Source organism: Sminthopsis crassicaudata, chromosome 5, assembly GCF_048593235.1.
Source record: "Sminthopsis crassicaudata isolate SCR6 chromosome 5, ASM4859323v1, whole genome shotgun sequence".
NCBI lineage: Eukaryota > Metazoa > Chordata > Mammalia > Dasyuromorphia > Dasyuridae > Sminthopsis > Sminthopsis crassicaudata.
The window spans coordinates 211,327,908-211,349,874 of NC_133621.1; the positions used below are offsets into that span (position 1 = coordinate 211,327,908).

Consider the following 21,967-nt stretch of genomic DNA (forward strand, 5'->3'; position numbering starts at 1 on the left):
TTTTTTTTTAAAAGAAACAAGTAGTTAGTGCTTTTTCCAATACTTAGATCTAGGAAAGTGAAACAAAAAAAGCATTTTACTCCATGACAGAAAGCTTACTATATTTCTAAATACACGACTATCTCAAAAAATACACTTCTCCTTGTTTTATAATACACACACATTTTCTATTTAAAGTTTAGCACAGGAATTTCCCTTGAAAAGATGTACCAAAACCAAACCAAACCAAACCAAACCAAACCAAAAACAGTGAAGAAGAAACTGAAACGAATAAAATCCGTTATAGCCAAAATTTTTGGCTATTGTAAATTAATCTGCTCAGGCATAATTCAGACAGTGACAAATGCCTTTAGTGAGGATAAGCATCAGTAGAAATATATTTAAAATCCAGAAGGAAAATACAAAAAATAAAGCAAATTGGCAAGAAATATTAACGAAATGAGGTATGAAGTCATAATGCTACAAATATCTTAATGCATTAATTTACTTCAAAGTTTAAATCAGCAAATCACTGACAATTTGTCACTGTCTTCATATGACCTTTCTATAGTCTGATATTTAATCAGTATTATAAATACATTCAAAATAAGCACAAAGCTAATTGCATGATCATGTGATAAGCAATCTGCTAATGAATAAAGTAAAATAAGTAAAAACATAAGCATACAGTTTTGTATTCATAATAAATACATATCCTCTCAAGCATTTAGCATTATCAATATTTTAAAAAACTTAAATAATAAATGCAACTATTTTATACAGAACTGTACCATTTATTGTATACACAAGTATATCATCTCCCTTTGTTTACAAAGGCTGGTTACAGACAATATGGAATGTTACAGTACCATCTTGCATAAAATTTTTGTACAATTTGTACTTGAAAAAGGGTGCAAAACACCAGCCTAATAAAGGACTGAATTGAAATACTTCTTTAAAATTACATCATTAACACATACACCACAAACTGTACATAAGCCCACTTTTCAGTCACCACTTCTATATACTGTAGCAGGCACATTCAATTTATAAATGATTCCATCCATTCAGTTTAATTTATTAAAGGCTTGCTCTGCTACTCATTCTGGAACTTTTTGGAGGTGTTAAGCTTGTAGTATACATAAATCACCAAGCTCTTGTTAGTACAATTAAAAGGAAGCCAACAACAGCTGCCAAGAATTATTTGCAAGAGATGTCCTTCTCACAGAAGCAAAAGTGAATCCTCCTCATTCAGAAGCAAACGTTTTCTTTTGAGGGGTATATTTTTTCCTTCAAAAACAAATATGTGGTCAAGATTCTCCATTTTGTACCTTGGATGCTGGTGGATGCATGAAGTCCTTAAAGGGAACTAATGCCTCTTTAAGTGCTGAGCAGATTTCTGGAGACGAGCAGGTTATGCATTCTACTAAAGTTGGGTATAAGGCAATTACTTGTGTCCAGGTATTGCCATCAACTGTAAAGCAAATGACATGAGATTTCTTTAAAAAGTAGATCTTTCAATTCAACAAGAAATTATTAGCCAATGTACAAAGTACTGTGCAAAGGACTAGGGATATTGGATAAGAACAAAATATCCCCTGAAGTTAGGGAACTTACATTCGACCGGGAAGAGACACTATACACAGAGATAATATAAAAAGCAATTGGGAGTTTTTTGGGGGGAAGAGAAGCACAGAAAACTGGGAATTCAGAGAAGGTCAAGCATAGGAAGTAATCTCTGAGCTGACCCTTGAAGGGAGGACACAGGTAAAGAAGAATATGTAGGTGGGAGATAAAATGTCATACACAGGAAACATCTAGTAGGCTGGTTTGTTTGGAAATAGAGTAGGGATTTGGGGCCAGTAGAAATACTGTCCAAGAAACTAGTAATGTAAGCTGAAGTCAGATGATTGTTTAAAACTTCAGATACCAAATAAGAGTGTGTATTTTATCCTAGAGGGCAATAAAGAGACACGCAAGTTTCTTGAATAAATGATATGACAATAATGATGAAACAATATATAAAGTTTCCAATACCACGCACAAAAACTGTCTTAAAATCTTTGGAAAGATTTTCTATTATAATACCTTATAATGAATTGTATGTTTTACAATGTTCAAAAGCACTTTTACTTGTTAAATTTTATTGTATCCTCAAAACAATCCCCTGAAGTTATTCTAGTACAAAAGGGCCTGGGTTCTCCACTGTGATCTTTTTACTTCACTTTCTGAGCTCCTTCCATTGTACCATGTTACTTTCAATTTCATAAACTCACTAATACCCAACATTTTGATCATTTTATCAAATAATAATATTATGTCTTCAAAACTCTGGAATCTATAAAAAATTAAAGTATATTACACATTTCAGCAAAAATTATTAAAAGATTTCAAACAAGTAAATTTCTTTTCAGATACTGTTTATACATACCCACCCACACCCACCCTTAAATAATTTGCTCTAATTTTGTTTTTGGCATTAGATAATAATTAAAGGATTACAAACATGTTTAATTCTTTTTTGTACCACTTGTTATAGTTTCATATTTCACTTTTGTCTTCCATACCAGATTATAAACTCCTTTATCTCCTACAGCATTGAGGACATGGTAAGCAATCAATAAATACTTGACTTTACAAACAAAGCTCACATAGAACAGTCCCCTGACAATCAGACTCCCTGGCCAGTTTTCACTTTCACTTACTTATTCAATATTCCTTTATTAGGTGCCTACTATGTGTCAAATACTGGGAACACAAAGACAAAAAACCAGTTGTGGATGCTCCTTTCTCCTTCTGAGATCCTGGGCACAATACTCTATTGTAACTCTATAAGTAACTGTCCACTGACACTGGGCCTTGGTTTTCCTGGCCGGATTGGGCCCTTTGTTCCTAGCCCAAGGCATACATCTTTATTCAGCCTGGAAAACCTTCTTCTGCAGACAACCAGAACACACCCCAAGCAGTTTTCCTAGTTTACCTTTAAAGGAACACCCTAAGTTCTTTCCTTTGTAGGCAAACAAGTGTCAGTTTTATCACTCCTAAGTCGCTGCTCTCAAAGTGTCTTCTTATTTTTTCTAAACTCAGTACCTCCAAGTTCTCTCTCTTTTCTTGTCCTCTACCACTTCATTTCTTCCTAATTGTCTGAGGAGCACAGAGAGAACCCGCTAGGTTATTACCTAATGCACTAGGTAGTGGCCACTTGGTAGCACATTGGATGAAGCATTGGACATGGAAGATCTAAATACAAATTTTCCCTTTTTTTGATAATTGAGCCAACCTAACTGAATGGTTGCTTAGTGTCCCTTTCTATGCCATGGCTAAATCAACTTCCTCCTATTAATTTTTGGATGGTCTATAATTTCCATTTTATTACAATCCCAAACCTGAGCCATTAGAGTTAGGCCTTACCTATAATACCAGCTTACTTATTGTTTATTAATAGATACTTCAGGAAAGGGCAGGAAAAAGGCTTTGCTGCCTACCAATAATGGCTGTTGAATCCCTTACTTATTTGGTTGAGATGCCAGGGCAAGAATTTATATTAAAAAAACAAAAACAAAAACAATCTATGTAATAAGTCCTGTACATTGTTTTCAAAGCTTTGAAAACTCTTCTGTCCTTCTAAGTTTTTCTTTTGTTTTCTGCTGTACATTTTAATTTTATTTTTTCACACCTTTTCTCCCCAATCTGCCCTGGAGATTACCATTAAAAACGAGTGTGTGTGTGTGTCTAAAGCCATACTATACATACTTCTATTTATGAGTTTTTTTCCTCTGAAGGTAGATAACAGCTTCCTTCTTAAGACCTCTGTAGTTAACTTAAATATTTCTAATACTCAAAATGATTTGCTGAAAGTTATTCTTAGAACAATATTGCTACTATTGTGTTCTCTTGGCTTTGTTAATTTTACTCTTCATTATTTCATGCAGCTCTTCTAAAACCAACCAGCTCAACACTTCAACAAACATTTCTTAAGTGCCTTCTATGAAGAGGGTGGGAAGGAGCACTGGTACATTAGAACTTATAGTCACAGTGGAGTGGGGATCCTCTTTCCCAGTTCCAAGGCATGAAGGAGTGCTTCTGGTCACTCACAGACCAGAGGACAGGAGAGGAAAGGAGTAAACATACTACTTCTAGGATTATGCCCCTTAGAAGAAGTGAAAACTTACACATCCCTAACAAGATCTCTGAAAACCTGAAGCTTGAGACAGTGCACCTTCCATCCTGGTAACAGAGCCCTACTTAAACAAAAGTTAAAAATCAAGTAACAGGCTGGGAAAATGAGCAAAAAACATAAAATGATTCTGACCATAATTATTATAATGACAAGGAAGCAGAAGATAACAAAGTCAAAGCTCCTATATCTAAGAAAAATGAAAATTAGTCTCAGGAAGAGCTCAAAAGAGATTTTGAAAATCAAGTGAGAGAGGAAAAATTGAAAAATAAGAGTGATGAAAAAGTAAAAAAAAAAAAAAAACAAAAAAAAACCCAATGACAACAAAAATGCATCAAAAAGCAAAACTGACCAAATGGAAAAGGAGGTACAAAAACTTACTGAGGAAAAAAATCCCTTAAAAATTAGAATTAAGAAAATGGAGGCTAATGACTATGAGAAATAAAGAAACAATAAAACAAACCAAAAGAATGAAAAAATAGAAAACAATTTGATATATATTACTAGAAAAACAACTGACCTGGAAAATAAATCCAGGAGAGATAATTTTAAAATTATTGGATTATCTGAAAGCCATGATCAAAAAAAGAGACTAAACAGCATTTTTCAAGAAATTATCAATATTTGTAAAACTCTCAGTATAATTGACCACATCAATAAAAATCTCAATAAAAATGATTATGTCGATACAGAAAAAGCTTCTGACAAAATATAACACCCCTTCCTATTAAAAACAACAGAAAGCACAGGAATGAATGGAAATTTTCTTGAAACAAATATTAATAAATAAATATCTTCACACCAAGAACAAACATTATCTGAATGGAGATAAATTAGAAGCCTTCCCAATGAGACCAGAAGGGAGGCACCATTATTATTTAACATAATATTGGAGCTAGTCTTAGCAGTAAGAAAAGGAGGAAAAAAAACACTTTTCAGGAAAATTAAAATAATCAGAGAAGTAATGACTGCTCATGTATAGGTAGAGCCAATATGATAAAAATGACAATTCTAAGTAAATTTACTAAACCAGAAAAAAATGCCAAAATTCATCTGTAAGAACAAAAGATCAAGAATTCTCAAGGGAATCAATGAAAAAAATGTGGAGAAAGACACTTTAGCAGTTCCAGATTTCAAACTACCTTACAAAGCAGTAATCATCAAAACAATTTGGTACTACCTAAGAAATAGTGTTGGAACGGTGAAATAGATTATGAATATAATACATAAATGATTATAGTAATCTAGTCTTTGATAAACTCCAAAATCCAGAAACTAGAAAAAACCCAAATCTCACATCACATATTAAAATAAGGACAAAATGAGTACATGATTGAAAGATAAAGAGTGATATCTTAAGTAAATTAGGGGAGCATGGAAAATGTACTTGCAAGATATACAGCTATGGAAGAGCTTATAACCAAACAAGAGACAGAAAGCATCACAAGATGAAAAATGGGTAATTTTGATTATATGAAATAAAACAAAACAAAACAAAATCAAAAAGGTTTTACACAAATAAAGTGTAGCCAAATTAAAAGGAAAACAGTAAACTGAGGGAAAAAATTTTATATCAAGCTTCTCTGATAAAGATATCATTTCTCAAATAGATAGGGAACTAAGTCAAATTTATAAAAATAAGAACCATTCTTATAGCCAGTTAATAAATGGTCAAAGCATATGAACAGGCAGTTTGCAGACAAATTAAAGCTATTGAGTAGTCACATGAAAAGATACTCTAAATCACTAAATTTGAGAGAAATACAAATTAAAACTCTGAGATACTACCTCATACCTATAAGATTGGCTAACATAACAGAAAAGTCAAATGACAAGAGTTGAAGGGGATATGGAAAATTAGGAGACTAATGTACTCTTGGTGGGGTTATATACTAATCCAAACATTCTAAAGAACAATTTAGAACTATGTTCAAAGGACTATAAAACTGCATACCCTTTGACCCAGCATTACTAGGCCTCTATCTCAAAGACATAAAAGAGAGCAAAAAAAAGGGGAAAGAACTTATTTTTAAAATAAATAAATAAATATCCTTCTTTTGTTTGTGATGGAAAAGAAATAAAAGTTGAATGAACATCTGTCAATTGGAATATGGCTGAAAAAGGGGTCTATAACTATGATGAAACACTATTGTATTATGAAAAATGATAAGATGGTTTCAGAAAAAAATTGCAAAGACTTATACAAACTGCTGGAAAAGTGAAGTGAGCAGAATCAGAACATTTTATACAATAACAGCAATACTGTAAGGATGATCAACTATGAAAGACTTAAACTATTTTGATCAAAACAATGACCTAAGATAGTTCCAAAGCTATCATAATAAAAAAATGCTATTCACCTTCAGAGAACTAATTAATAAACTCTGAATGTAGATTGAAGCATACTTAAAAAAAAAAAAAAAAAAAACTTTTTTAATGTTTTATTTTGTGTTTGTTTTATTTTTTTTTCAACATGGCTAATATGGAAATGTTTTAAATGATTTCACAGGAAGAACTGAAATAAAATTGCTTGCCTTCTCAATGATGAGAGGAAAAAATTTTGAACTAAAAACTAAAAAAAAAAAGATTGTTAAAAATTTTTATACATATATGAGAAATATTTAATGAAATAAATAAAATTATAAGAAAGGGAAAAAACAAAAGGACATAAATACTCAGCTGACTCTTGAAGAATAATAATCGAATGTTCCTCAGGACACTAATTTTGCCTAAATTCCCTAATTTTCCATAGTGGGGAAAATGATTTAAAGTATAAAGAGTTATAAAATGAATTGAACTTTCTGAAATCTTTTACTTTGCAACATGTACAATATATGGTTTGGTAATGACTTTAAATTTATGATTTAAAATATAATCCCTTTCATATAATCATTTAAACTTCAGCATCTTCAAAATGTAATTCTATTCCTTTATTAATTAAGATGACTAAAAAAAATCTACTTACATTCTACCATATGGATCTGTAAACTATGACAATCTTTTGAAAAGAATAGGTAAGTCATTCACAGTTGATATTCATACAATATTGCTGTTATTATATATAATACTCTCCAGGTTCTACTCATTTAACTTTGCAACAGCTCACGTAAAGTCATTCTAGGTTTTTGTTTTTTTTTTTAAAGCATCCTGCTCATTATTTCTTATAGCACAATAGTATTCCATCACAGTTATAAACAACTTGTTTAGCATTCCCCAATTGATGGGTAACCCCTTGATTTCTAATTCTTTGACCCCATACCATAAATATTTTTGCCCACTTAATGCTTTCCTTTTTTTAATCTTGTGAATACAGACCTAGTAGTGGTATTGATGGATCAGAGTATAAGCGGTTTTATAGACATTGGGTTATAGTTACAAACTGATCTCCAGAATGGTTCACAACTCCACCAATAGTGCATTAGTGTCCCAATTTTCTCATGCTTCCTCTAACATTGGTCATTTTTCTTTTTTGTCATATGAGTCAGTCTTATAGATGTGAAGTAGTATCTCAGTTATTTTGATTTGCATTTCCCTAATCAAGAATGATTTAAAGCTTTTTTATATAACTATATATAATTTAGATTTCATCTTAAAAAGTTCATATCTTTTGACTCATTTGTCAATTGGGGAATGACTCTTATTCTTATAAATTTGATTCCAAATGAGGTCTTTACCAGAGAAATTTGATTACCTCCCTTCCCCTACTCTCTTGATTTTCACAGGATTCTGATTTATCTACTTCGCTATATTTCTCTTTTGGAGGTGAATTTATCCCATTTACATTCACAATTATAACTAACTATATATTTACCTCCATCCTATTTTTCTGTTTATTCTCTTTCCCTCTCTCATTTTTTCCTTAGAAGTGTTTTGCTTCTGACTACCACATCTTTCTGGCTTATTGCAATATTTTCTCTTTAACCTGGGAGCTTTGTAATTTGATTAAAATAGTCACAGGGGTTTTTCTCTAGGGCTCTCTTTCAAGAGGGGATTATTATTTTCTTTCCATATCTATTTTACCCTATGGTTTTAGGCTATCAGGGCAATTTTCCTTGATAATTTCTTGAAAGATGATCTCTAGACTCTGTTCTGTTTCTCTCTCAAAAATAATCTTTCAGGTGATTCAATAATTCTCAAATTCTCTCTTCTTGATCTATTTTCTAGGTCAGTTATTTCTCCAATGATATTTTAACAGTTTTTTCTATTTTTCCCCATTGTTTTGATTTTGTTTTATTGTTTCTTGGTGGCTCATGGAGTCATCAGCTTCTTCTTGCTCATTTTTAATTTTTAAGGAATTATTTTCTTCAATGATTTTTTGTATCTCCTTTTCCATTTGGCCAAATCTATTTTTGAAGGATATTTTTACTTCAGTGAATTTGTATACATATTTAAAAAAATAGCCAATTATGCTTTTAAAGAAGTTCTCTTCAGTGAATTTTTGCACCACTTTTATCATTTAACCTATTTTGGTTTTTTAAAGGTGTTCTTTGTCAGTACTTTTTTGTGCTTTCTGAACCTAGCTACCTACTTTTTTTTTTTCATAATATTCTTGTACCACTCTCATTTCTTTATCTATTTTTTCCTCCACCTAGCTTATATAACTTTTAAGATATATTCTGAGTTCTGCCAGAATTTCTTTTTTTGGGGGGAGAGGGAAGGAGGGGTGAAACCAATTCACATTTTTCTTTGAAATGTTGCATGTAGCTGTTTTGATCTTTCCTGTCACCATAGTGACCACCATTTAACTATCGTCAAATTATTATTATTATTATTTTTTTAGGCTGGGGTTAAGTGACTTGCCCAGGGTCACACAGCTAGGAAATGTTAAGTGTCTGAGACCAGATTTGAACTTGGGTCCTCCTGAATTCAAGGCTGGTGCTCTATCCACTGTGCCACCTAGCTGCCCCCTGTCAAATTATTTTTTGTTGTTGTCCATATTTCCAGTTTATTTCTTGACTTTTAACATTGTGTAATAGCTAGCTCTACTCTTGGGATGCAGGAGGCTGGGTTGCAAGCTTCAGGTGTTTCACACTGTTGTTTCCAGAACTAGTTTGGGGAGTTTGTAAGTTTTTAGTTCTTTTAAGGGTGTAATGACCTAAAAAGAGGATCTTTTGGACTGGGCTCATCTCTAAGCAACAAGCATTCTTTTCTACCTTGAAATTATGACCTGGGTCCCTGTTTCTGCTCATGGTTCTCCTCCCCCTGGGAGTGTGACCTAGAACTCAGTATGGACAATGCAACAGAGTCTTTCTCCCAGTGCTAACAAAGGATCCCCTGGAATCTCTTCTGGACCAAGATCCCCCTACTATCTGTCAGCTGAAAGCATTGGAAGCCACTGCCTCAGGTTCAGATCCTTCAAAATCTGTTTCTGGCTTGCCAAAGCCAGCCTTAATATTACCTTGGGCTGGTAAACTGTTTCACCCTATTCTTTTGTTGGTACTGACACTCTAGAATTCATTTTATTATTTTAAAGTTGTTTGTAGGGGAATTTTTGAGAGTTGATGTGAGTCCCAGCCTTTAACATCTTGGCTCTGCCTCTCCAAGACATACATTTTTGGACATGGCTAATGTGGGAATTCTTTTGCTTGACTATGCATATTTATTAAAAAGTTTTGTTTTTCTTTCTTGATAGGGAAGAGAAGTGGCAAGAAGAGAAAGAAGAGGGAAATTTTGAAGAAAGCCTATCAATTTAGGAATGGTTATAGTATATGACTGTTATAGAATACTACTATATTGTAAGAAATGATGAGTAGGCTGATTTTAGGAAAAAACATGAAGAGATCTCCATGAAGTAATGAAAAGTGAAATGAGCAGAATAAAGACAATGTAGCACACAGTAACAGCAATATAATTCAAGGAAAAACTGAAGGACTAAGCTACTCTATGTATAACTAATATTCAACTCAACTACAAAGAAACTACAAAGGAATATGTGTATATGCAAAACTGTGGCCTTATATAATGTAGAATGGGGAGGTAAGGAGAGACAGTTTACAATTTAAAATGTAACCAAAAAGAAAAAAAATTTAAGAGGCAAAAAGTTTATATTTTATCCTGAAGGCAATAGGGAATCCTTGGAGTTTAGAGTAGAGGAATGACATACCTATCTCTGAATATTAAGAAAATGACTTTGGCAATTGAGTGTAGGAGGAATCGGAAACAAGAGAGATTTAGAAAGTTATTCTAATAATCCAGGTGACAGGTGATAAAGAGCCTGAACTATGGTAGTAGTCATATGAAATAGTGAGAAAAGGAAGTATTCAAAGGTGTGAAATGATATAGGCCCACACCAGAGTGGTGGCAGTGTCAAAAGAAAGAAAGGGGTATATTTGAATATTTAAAAGAAATAGCAAAGGTGAAATCTGCCAATAGTGACAACATTTAGGGTTGTAGCTGAAAGTAGTATATCCAGCAAAAAATGGGCAGGATGAAATGTAATTTGCACACGCATGTGGAATTCACAGCACAAGGGTTTAATGAGTTGGATCCAGAGAACAGTGGGCCTTTCAGCAAACTGTGAAGATCTGCTAATGACCCCAGTTTGCCATGAAAGCAAAGCTTCATCTTTCTCAAAACCAATTATCTTACCAATGTTGTTATATTGCAGTAAAAGACAGAATGCAATGATCTCCAAAATTAATTCAAAATTAAAATCACAGAAAGGATAATAAATGGAAAGATGCATGATATGTGAGAGTCAGAAACAATACAAAACCAATGAGGAACTTTAAATAACAGGAATAAAATGTCATCAAAGAAAAAGGAGAAGGGCTAGTCATATGGAGAGAATAATGACGGGTGGATACCCAAAGTACTTTACTTGTACTTTTGTGATGTCAGGAAAAAGTAAGGTTTGTCCCCAATATTTAAGTGGACCATCTTTGAGATACTTATGAGAAGTCATGAACAATAATTGAAGAGTGTTGACAGGCAGGGTTAGGATAGAAGCTACTTGATTGGAAGGGACCCTGAACTGTTTAGATTATAGATCCATGTGGAGCTATAAGATATAGCATGTGATCATATTACAACCTCATTCTTCATTACTAATACTGTCCTATATACAGTTTACTGCCTATTTAAACATAAAAAAACTAGGGCAGCTAGGTGGCAAAGTGGATAGAGCACCAGCCCTTAAGTCAGGAGGATCTGAGTTCAAATTTGGTCTCAGAACTTTAACAGTTCCTAGCTGTGATCTGGGCAAGTCACTTAACCCCAATTACCTCGGGGGGAAGGGGGGACATAAAAAAGCTGATTTTCTCTACTCCTTTCTCCTTTGATTTACATAATTATTAATATCCTGATAATTGCATAAAATTGTTATAAGTAATATAAATATTCTCTCCCAAAGAGGTTGACTATATAATTTCCAGTAATTTTCATGATATACTAACGGGATAATGGTAGTGTCATATGTAACAAAAAGAGTGAATATTCTGTCCACATAAGTATAAACACATTTTAAAGAATTGTACAGAACTTATCAGCAAATGCAATACAAGACAGGAGGTCCTATAATACTATACACTGACAATGAAAAGAAATAGGGTTGTGGCTGAAATAGTACATCCAGAAAAAAATGGACACTCAATGAACTCTCAGATTTTCAGGATTTTATCTCATATACATCTGAACTCAATAGAAAGGTTTTTTTGTTTTTGTTTTTTAATAATAATAGTTTTTATTTATCAGATATATGCACGGGTAATTTTACAACATTGACAATTGCCAAACTTTTTGTTCTAATTTTTCCCCTCCTTCCCCCCTCCCCCAGATGGCAGGTTGACCAATAAATGTTAAATATATTAAAGTATAAATTAAATACAATATATGTATAGATGTCCAATCAGTTGTTTTGTTGTAAAAAAAGAATCGGACTTTGAAATAGTGTACAATTAGCCTGTGAAGGAAATCCAAAATGCAGGTGGACAGAATTAGAGGGATTGGGAATTCTATGTAGTGATCAATAGTCATCTTTCAGAGTTCTTTTGCTGGGTGTAGCTGGTTCAATTCATTACTGCTCTATTGGAACTGATTTGGTTCATCTCATTTTTGAAAATGGCCACATCCAGGGTCAGCTAAGTGGCGCAGTGGATAGAGCACCAGCCTTGAATTCAGGAGGACCTGAGTTCAAATCTGGCCTCAGATACTTAACATTTCCTAGCTGTGTGACCCTGGGCAAGTCAGTTAACCCCAGCCTAAAATTAAAAAAAAAAAAAAAAAAGAAAAAAAAGAAAATGGCCACATCCATCAGAATTGATCATCATATAGTATTGTTGTTGAAGTATACTCACTCAATAGAAAGTTTAACACATAAGAGCCAACATCAAAGATTAATCTCAAGGGACTCAATAAGGACAAAATTTTTATGTTTTATACATGGAAATATAAACTATTATGTCTAAAATTGACATTTTTTAACTGGGTAGTCCAAAAGAAAGGTTGGGGTAGAGCTGAGTATGATGTGATTCTAAAATGCAAAACCATCTGGGAAAAGGTTAAAAATTGTAATTATGTTTTATGAATGATTCCAGTAAATAATTTTAATAAAGTACCTATAGACAAATATATAGAAAATAGATCTGCTATATTAAAAAAAAAGGCAGGAAAATGTAAATTTCTCCAATGTGAATGATTATGATCTTTGATAAGCCGCTTCAAATCTCCAAAATGGGAAAATCTTATTTTACAAGTAAGCCATAAGAATATTAAACACAAAAATTCAGCAATATTAGTTTCTCTGAGTACATATGCCTATTTTACTTCATAAAGGATAAAATAACTTTCAATTCAAGAAATAAAGTGAAATAGTTTTGCTGAGGTGGTTTTAGAACAAACTGAGACACAACTAGATGGTCCTAATAATTTAATTTAAGATTTTAATTTAATTAAGAGTTGGCAGATTGAAGTATCCTATTCTCACTTTTTTGTTATTTTTTCTCTTGTTCTGATTTTTCTTTCACAACATGATTAATATGGAAATACGTATAACATAATTGTACATGTATAACTTATATAGAATTGCTTAGTGTCTTGGAGAGGGAGAAAAAAAATGTGAAATCAAAATCTTACCAAAATGAATGTTGAAAACTGTCTTTATATGTAAGTGGGGGGAAAATAAAATATTATTATTATTATTATTTTTCTGTGTGAGGCAATTGGGGTTAAATGACTTGCCCAGGGTCATACAGGTAGGGAAATATTAAGTATATGAGATCATATCTGAATGCAGATCCTTCTTACATCAGGACTGCTACTCTGCCATCTAGCTGTTCCCCACCCCCCCCCCAATAAAATTACTATTAGGATAAAAAAATATATAGTAAGCCCTATCTTAGGGTTCTTAGTTACTGAAAAAAAGCTATTGATATAATTTATTGGTTACTGCTAATCTAATAAATTGATCATGCTTGCATCACTGTCAGTTTACCATAATTTAAAAATGCAGCACAAGGACAATAAACAAAAAGACAACATAGAAAAGTTTGACTGCTTTCTTCAATCTTGGTTGCTGAGAATAAAGAGGCAGAGAAATTCTATGAAGAACTTGATTAGATTTTTCAAATTAAACAGACAGTACTGATAGTTGGGACTTCAAAGCAAATAATTCTAAAACTATATTAAATATATGGGAAAATGTAAATCATTTTTTAAAAAAATCATTTTTAATGACAAGCTTCTTCTAGAAACAAATGCCCTTTATAATACTAATATTTTTCTAGTAATGCTATATAGGTGAAAATGATGGAGAATATGAAACACTTTTAAAAGTCAGAGGTACAATGGATTCATTTTATTTTCCCCACAGCATTTTTATACATTTTAAATTAAATTTTAATATGAATTCTTTTATTTTTATATTGAATTTTGTATGAATTCTTAATTTAAAAAATAATAAATATAAAATGGAAAAAGTATCCCCAAAGAAAGAAAAAAATATGATACATTTGGTTCAGTTAAAATCCATCTTTGATAATGACCCAACTGCTATAAGAATGCTAACATGTCACCTTAGATCTACACACAGCTTAAAGACTGTGTGTGTGTGTGTGTGTGTGTGTGTGTGTGTGTGTGTGTGTGTGTTCTAGTTTGCCTTATTTTCCTGGTTATCTCTAAATAGAAGCCTTTAAAGAATGAAAACTTCCCACTTATTTAAGGGCAAATGTGTTAGGAGAAGCCCAGAAGTTGTTCCCTATATATATATATATATATATATATATATATATATATATATATACATATTAACTTTCTTTCTTTCTCTCTGATTATTACACAATAAATGTTTCTGATTATAAGCAAAAGTGTGATGTGTGTTTTACAATTCTACAAATACAAAGATTTGGAAAGGTGAGCATAAATGAGATTATGTAAGTAAAGTATTTTGCAAATCTTTAAAACCAATTTAAGTATGTTATTGTTATTGTTGCTGTTATTCTTATTATTAAGTTCCAAACAAGGAAAACATTAATACCATATGATTTTTTCATCATGTCATACATATTAAAAATTGGAAAATAATTCTATATATAAGAAGTTAAAAATATTGAGAAATGGGATTACTTTCTTGAAATCTTAGTTCTTTAAAGATACCCTTCTGGAAAAACAACTGTTTTTCAAATATCCTAAAGTATGTGCATGTATATGTTTAAATAAAAATATATGTGTATAGCACTGTAGAAAGCTCTGGGCTTGTAAGTGAAGAAGACATGAGGTGACATTAGTAGTTAAGACTCAGTCTCAGGCTACTCTCTAAAAACTTATCTGAATTGGTAGAAGGAGTTCTCACACATCAAAGATTCTCAACATACTTACAAATCTGGTCATAAAACAATAAAAAAGAGATCTAAATATCAAAGAAACAAAAAAGAAAAAACCCTTCTTATTAACAGAACCTGGCTCCGAATACTAAAATCAGGGATAAAGAATTATAACTCAGAAGGTCACTCCAGCAAAAGAAAATTTCATTTGCCACAAGATCTTATATCACACCTATTTTAAAAGTCTAGAGTAGAAATGACAGAAATTATTGTTTATTATTATTATTATTGTTAAGAATGAGTATCTCCAATTTAGCTAGGCTCAAAGTGGAGGGGTTACTCAAGGATCTAATCCTTCTACAGACTGGCAAAGAAGGTTTATCTACTCCATTTTAGATCTGAGTTGTTTTGCCCCTCCTTTAGCAATTTAGAAACTGCTCTTCTTCTGAGGGCTTGCTAAATTGGTACTGAACTTAAGTGAGGATATCCAATCTACATAGCTATTGTAGCTCAGAACTTCAGGCTCAAGGGACACTAATCTCAGCCTTCTCAGTAACTGAGATTACAGGCATGCACTCTACCATGCTTGAATTAAACTGGGGAAAAAAAGATTAAAAAAATTATTAGGGAAAAATGACTACCTTTAGTTATGTAAGAGTCCTAAGTTATATAAGAATCTCATGATTTAGTCCTTCATTCACTAAATACTTAATGAATATCTTCTAGTTTGAGTATGCATACATGAATAAGACACAACCTCTGGGACTTAAAAAGCCTAGTTAAGAAGACAAATTATTCCCACAAAAGACTATAATACAAGGTAGAATGCCTTATATGAATTAAGAAAAGTATAAAATATTGTAGGAATTCAGAAAAGAGAGATCACTTATGGTTGAGATGACTACAAAAGACTTTATAGAGGAGGTAGCATTTGACCTGGATCATGAAAAATAGGGAGGACTTCAAAAGAAAGATAAAGAAAGCTTGAAAGTATTTCCTCTAGTTGAGGAAAGGGATTAAACAATAATTCTCAATGAAACAAGGCTAATGGATAATAAATTCTATAAAATTAAACATTATTAATAAAAAATGAAAACATTTTATTTTTGAAACAAGACTTCTAAGACTTACCATTTTCAGGTTGAGTTTTCTTAAGTGAATCAATAAGGGTACTGACTGCTTTTAAAACAAATATGATTTCTGTCACTTGTTGCCTAAAAAAAGAGAGAATATTATTTCAGTGAAAAATTACAAATTCACAACTTATCTACTGAAACAGAAAAATAATGGGAAAGGTTTTCAACAGTATTGTGTACAAATGAATCTGAATTTCAATTTTTTTTATTTTTCATATGAAAAATACATTCTAATATAAGAACAAATATAAATATACACACTGTATTTAACATATACTTTAACATATTTAACATGTATGGGACTACATGCCATCTAGAGGAGGAAGTGAAGGAAGGAGGGGAAAAGTTGAAACAGAAGTTTTTGCAAGGATCAATGCATATGTTTTGTATATAAAAACCTATAATAAAAAATGAAATAAAAAAAGAACAAATGTATAAGCATTAAGTGTATAATCTTTTCATCAATTTAGTAAAACAGGTACGTTATAACACCCAAGGATTACAGTTCTTTCTACTTTCAAAGATACAATTACTATTCCAAATGGGCAATCTCAGGGTACTCTTTTTTGGAGATAGTACAAGGCTAAAATCCAAATCTGTTCCTTCAAGTCTTTCTCCAAAAAAAAAATGGAGCTTTTCTGCTTTAAGAATTTTCTATATTCTTTTTAGTTCTGATGAAACCATTTCATTTCTGATACAAAGTAATTATTCTTGGGTTATTCAGTTTTTTAAAATACTATGTTGAAATTTCTCTCAAATCTTGCTTTAAGTGGTGAAATAACTTTTTGTTATGGTGAAGTTTTTTATTACATGACTTTTAGTAAACATGACTATAAATTGCATTAAATAATGTCATATACTCTGTTTACAAACTTGGAAAGCAAATAATTATTATATGAATTAAAATCAGTATATCTAAGGATATAGAAATAATTTAAAAACTGATTCTGATCCCCTCCCTCGAGATAAGTATATTTAATGTGCATTTAAATACTATTTAATTTGTGTTCATGAAAAAGTGTTGGGTAGCATTAAAAAAAGTAGACTCAAACTCCTGTAAGACAATAATTAAATAATTACTAATCCTAATTTTGAAGTACCAGAGAGTACCCTTATAGAAATCATGAAATTCTCAAATTGGAACTATTTACTTAGAATTATTTAAATGTCATATTGTATCCTGTAGACAAAGCTATTTGAAACCAAAAAATGATATGTCTTAATGTGTAAAAGTATAAAAATTAATTACATGGCGGATGAAGGGGGAGGGGAATGAGAGGGAGAGAGAGAAAAAGAGAGAATATATATGTGTCTCAAAGCATCCAGAACTATAATCATAATGCATTAAAAAATCCTATTTTAATGGAAATTATAAGTCAATTGCATTACTATTTTTTAAAAGTATATAATATTCATCTCTCAATGTTTATTCTTCCAAATGCACAACTGAGGATGCATTTTTTATTTATTTGCATTAGGGTGAAGAACTCAGTTTCATTTTCTTTATTTAATATGCTTCAACCTGTATTCACACATGATCAGTTCCTTCTCTGGATATGAATATGATTTTTCATTATAAGTCTTTCAGAATAGTCATGGATCATTGTATAGCTGAGAACAGCAAAGTTATTTAAAGCTGATCTTTCCAGATCAATGCAATTACTTTGTATACAATGCATTTCACTTTGTTTGAGTTTTATCCTGAAAACATCCTGCTTATCATTTCCCAAAGAACAATAACATTCCATCATAATCATACACCACAATTTATTCAGCCATGCCCCAATTGATGGGCATCCCCTCAATTCCTAATTTTTTGCCTTGAGAGCTGCTATAAATATTTTTGAATATGAGTCCTTTTCCTTAAAAAACAAAAAACACTTTTTGGATTCATGCCTAATAGTAGTATTGTTAAGTCAAAGGATATGTATGAATTTCTAGCCTTTTGGGCATAGATCACATCTTTTGATCATTTGTCATTTGGGACATGGTTCTTATTTTTTTATAAATTTCATTCAGTTCTCTCTATGTTTGAGAAATGAGGCTTTATCAGCAAAACTTGCTTCAAATTGTGAGGATTTATAAAAGATAATTTAGAATGTTTTTATATATTCAATTATAAAATTGTGTAAAAAATAATAACATATTATGACATGAGTTCTGATCATGAAAAATAGCCAACAAACCACTGTTGTAGCTCAGGACCTATTTTGACTCACTAGTTAAATTCGGAACAATTGCTAGTTAGAAGTACCACTTCCTCCAATTAATGATATTTCACAGAATTCTGGAAGCTATCTAAAAAAGGCTCCGTCTTCTGTTCCCAGTGCCCTAATCAGATTCTTTATTTAATCTATTGTGAGACCTTTCTAATCATGACAAAGACTACTTGATAAAAGACTACAAATAGTTAACATAGGTTTGGGAAAATTGCTATAGTTATATCAGCATCTGGCTTGGGTAAACCTTTTGTCTAAGCAGTAACTGTATTCTGAGGAAGAAGTCAACCAGCAACTTCCAAGGCACTTGAAAAAATATTAGGTTATAGATTTTAGGAACTGGAGACTTTGTGGGTAACAAAGATAAACTTATACTTAATAACCTAAAACTTAACTAAAATCAATAATTAATTAATAATTAATGCCAGGAGCTATGAAACTGTCCACTTTTCCTATTCTTCATCTGGAAACTTCTTTTCATCACTTCTCAAACTTATCTAAAGCACTCTAAACAAAAATTAGTCCTATCTCTAATTTTAGCAATTTAATCTTGCCAGTTCTCTTTGTATCTCTGGAATCTTCCAAGTAGGTGATGATGGCAGCCATGAATTAATTTATGAACCTGGGTTGGTGGGCACTACCAAGTACAGGCAGCAGTTTAAAGGCAGGTGGTCAGCCTTTTCAATGCTGCTTTGTAAGCCTTGATTGTAACTTTTGATGGATCATTTGGATATTGCTAGTTCTATCCTCTAGTAAATCTGACCATAGTAAAAATCACTTCTGATAATGATGAGCTGTATATGTTTACATTGCAAAAGGGATTATTAAGTAGATTAGGTAAAAACAGAAGAAAAGCAAGATTTCAAACAGGGATAATAAATAGACACAATCTATAGATTTTCTGCTTTATACCCTTAACTCATTGTGATTAATCATTATAATTATTTGTTTACTGACATGCCTGCATTTTTCATAAAATAAAATAAAGATGAAACCTTGGAAGAGGACATTTGCCACTGAGTCTTTCATCTTCTATGTAACGATGTAGGACATCTTGGGATCTCTTCAAGAGCACCGAGAGGGCCATTCGTGATATATAGCCTTCCTGAGGTGTTGTCACTTTGTTACTGAAGGAAAATTGGAGTAGTGTTTCAAAACACATTTTAGAAAATTCTTCCCTCATTCGAATATCAATTTCTGCTTCTGTAAAAGTAACATATGATCTTTAATAGTAAAATAAGAAACTGGTCTAAAATACTTCTATTAAATCTCAAACACAACTCCTAAAGACTTCTAAAACAAATGATATTAAAATATATTTTGAATTATATTATTTGATATAAGATGTATTTATTAGTATTTTAAATGACTGCATAATTAATCTAGTTGTTTATAGCTCTTTTTGTGATAAAGAAGTTTTCTGAACTTAGTTTCTAGGTTATAAACTGTTACCAAAAATGATGCTTTTGTTAAGCGATGTAGAAATGGTTTATTTGGCTGGGGAGGGGAGAAATAGGTGGAAGAGAAGCAACACATTTTTGCTTACTAAATCAAGAGAGGAGCTTTTGAGAACTTTGTAATTAACTCCAAAGTCTCTCTTTGGACACTGGGGGGGGGGGGGGGTGCGGGCAAAGAAGCCAATTTTAGTTTTAGCTGAGTTTGTCTCATTTGAGAATTTATAGATCAAAGAGGATTAGTGGGTAAGAATGGGAGTGATCTGATAAGATCTGATTGAGTAAAGAAGTACTTAGAATGTGTGTGTGATTTTCTTAAGTGGGGAAAAATTCCAAGGAATATAGAGTCTGAGTAAGAATACCTTAATTTCTAGCACTAAGAATTTCTACTTTATATGACTATGTATACAGATTTATGTTCTCCTCAGGAAAATTTAATTTTAAAATAATAATAATAATATTAACTAATATTTATATAATCCTTACTATGTGCTAGCACTGTGCTAAGTGAATTACAATTATAATCTCACTTGAGATAACAAAAATTGAGGCATGAAAAACATGAATGAAATGTCTAACACCAATTAATTGAAGGAGATATTTCCAAAATAGTAGAACATTTCTCAAAAGAAGAAAAAGGAAGAGGAAAAGAAAGATCATAATAAAGTAATCCCTACTTTTTATAAGCAGTTATAAAAAATTTTCAACTCACATTTATTTTCTCTCTCTGATTTTCTGTCCCTCAATAATCTTTATTTTCAGGGAGCTTGCATTCCATCAGGGGACAGGGACTGGGCCTATGATTTCACTATTACAAAGACCTCACAGTGAGGAATTTCCTCTACCAATGCAGCTTGGAAACTTCTCATCAATCTACAGTATTGGAGAAATTTGTCAAGAAAATCGAGAAGTTACGTGACTTGCCCAAGCTTACATAGGACTTGAACACCAGACTTCTCGATTTAAGGACAGACTCTATCTACTGAGATGCACTGTCTATATCCAAGTATATACAAATCATGTACAAAGTGGTCAGGACATGGAGACAATAGTAGTATGGGAGAATTAGGAAGGGTTTGAGTACAACAAAGCACTACTTGTTTGGTACCTGATTTCATGAGACAAAAGTAAGAAGGAACACTCTCAGGAAAGGGGATAGCCTGAGCAAAGGCATGGATACAGGATAAAGCATTGTGTGTGGGAGAGAAAAGGGACAGTGGGGCTAGAGCTTGATTTGTGGCAAAAGGAGTAATGGAGAATAAAGATGGAAACATTGATTGAGGCTAGGTGAAGAGGGTTTTAGAAATGAAGCAGTTTATGATTTTATCCTCAAAACAAGAGGTCTGTGGAGTTCACTGAGCAAGGGAATGACTCACTCAGATTGTGGATTGAAGAACATTCTTTTGGCAGCTGTATAAGGAAACCAGATTGGAATGAGAAGAGAATTAAGGCAGAGGGACCAATTAAGAGGCTGGTACAACAGTCTATGCAAGCAGTAAACTGGCAAGTACTAATTTTTTAGGCAAGGTGTGGAAACAAATACTAAGAAGTGGCCTAACACTTGATCTGAAAGGCATCAGAGAGCCCTGATCACCTAGGTGGTGAAACTGGTACACTTGACAAAAATAGGTACATTTTAGAAAGGAAGACAGTGAGCTCTGTTTTTGACACATTGAGCTGGAGATATCACTATGAAGCTCAAAGGAGAAAGTGTCACTGGGTAAAAACGCCTATGAGTTATCTGATTAGAGAAGGAGAGATTATAAATTGAAAAGAACAGAGGGTCCCACAAAACTCTGGGGACTGCTAAGATGCGATATGTGAGGTGTCATGAAGCAGAAAAGAAGACAGAAAGCATTAGAGGAATCACCAAACTCAGAGAGAAATCCCATCCAGGAGATGGTAGAAGCCAACAGTATCAAATGAAGGAAGGACCAAGGTCACAAAAGATTTAGATTAGGGAAAGATCATTTGATTAATAATTAAGAGATACCTGGTCAAATCTGGAGGAAGAATAATTTCACTTGAAGTTTAAAACCCAGAGGTTTCAAAGGGTTGAAAATTAAGTGAAAAGAAAAGAAAAGGAAGAAATGACTGCAAAGCCTTTTGTAGGAATGTTAAAGAGAAAGGTGGAAGAGATATAGGAAGACAACTTGAGAGGATAGTAAAATTTAGTGAAATATTTTTGAAGATAGGCTAGACTTAGGTATGCCTGAATGCAAGAAGGAAGAAACAGTACATACAG

The 21,967-nt window shown here is 32.3% G+C and overlaps 1 protein-coding gene across 5 annotated transcripts in view; it reads right to left on the reverse strand.

Moving 5' to 3' along the window:
- Positions 1-752: 752 nt before the first annotated feature.
- The window catches only part of MON2 (MON2 homolog, regulator of endosome-to-Golgi trafficking), a 119,814-nt gene continuing 98,599 nt past the window's right edge, over positions 753-21,967 (reverse strand). For 4 of the 5 annotated variants that reach the window (XM_074269764.1, XM_074269763.1, XM_074269765.1 and 1 more), the window contains 3 exons: positions 19,264-19,471; positions 16,045-16,127; positions 753-1,453 (listed from right to left, as the gene is read on the reverse strand). In XM_074269764.1, the coding sequence (XP_074125865.1) occupies positions 1,290-1,453; positions 16,045-16,127; positions 19,264-19,471 (455 nt within the window). In that variant the 3' untranslated portion in view covers positions 753-1,289. Of the gene's footprint in view, positions 1,454-16,044; positions 16,128-19,263; positions 19,472-20,489; positions 20,596-21,967 lie in introns of those variants that run through there. The other variant, XM_074269767.1, reaches the window with a different exon arrangement.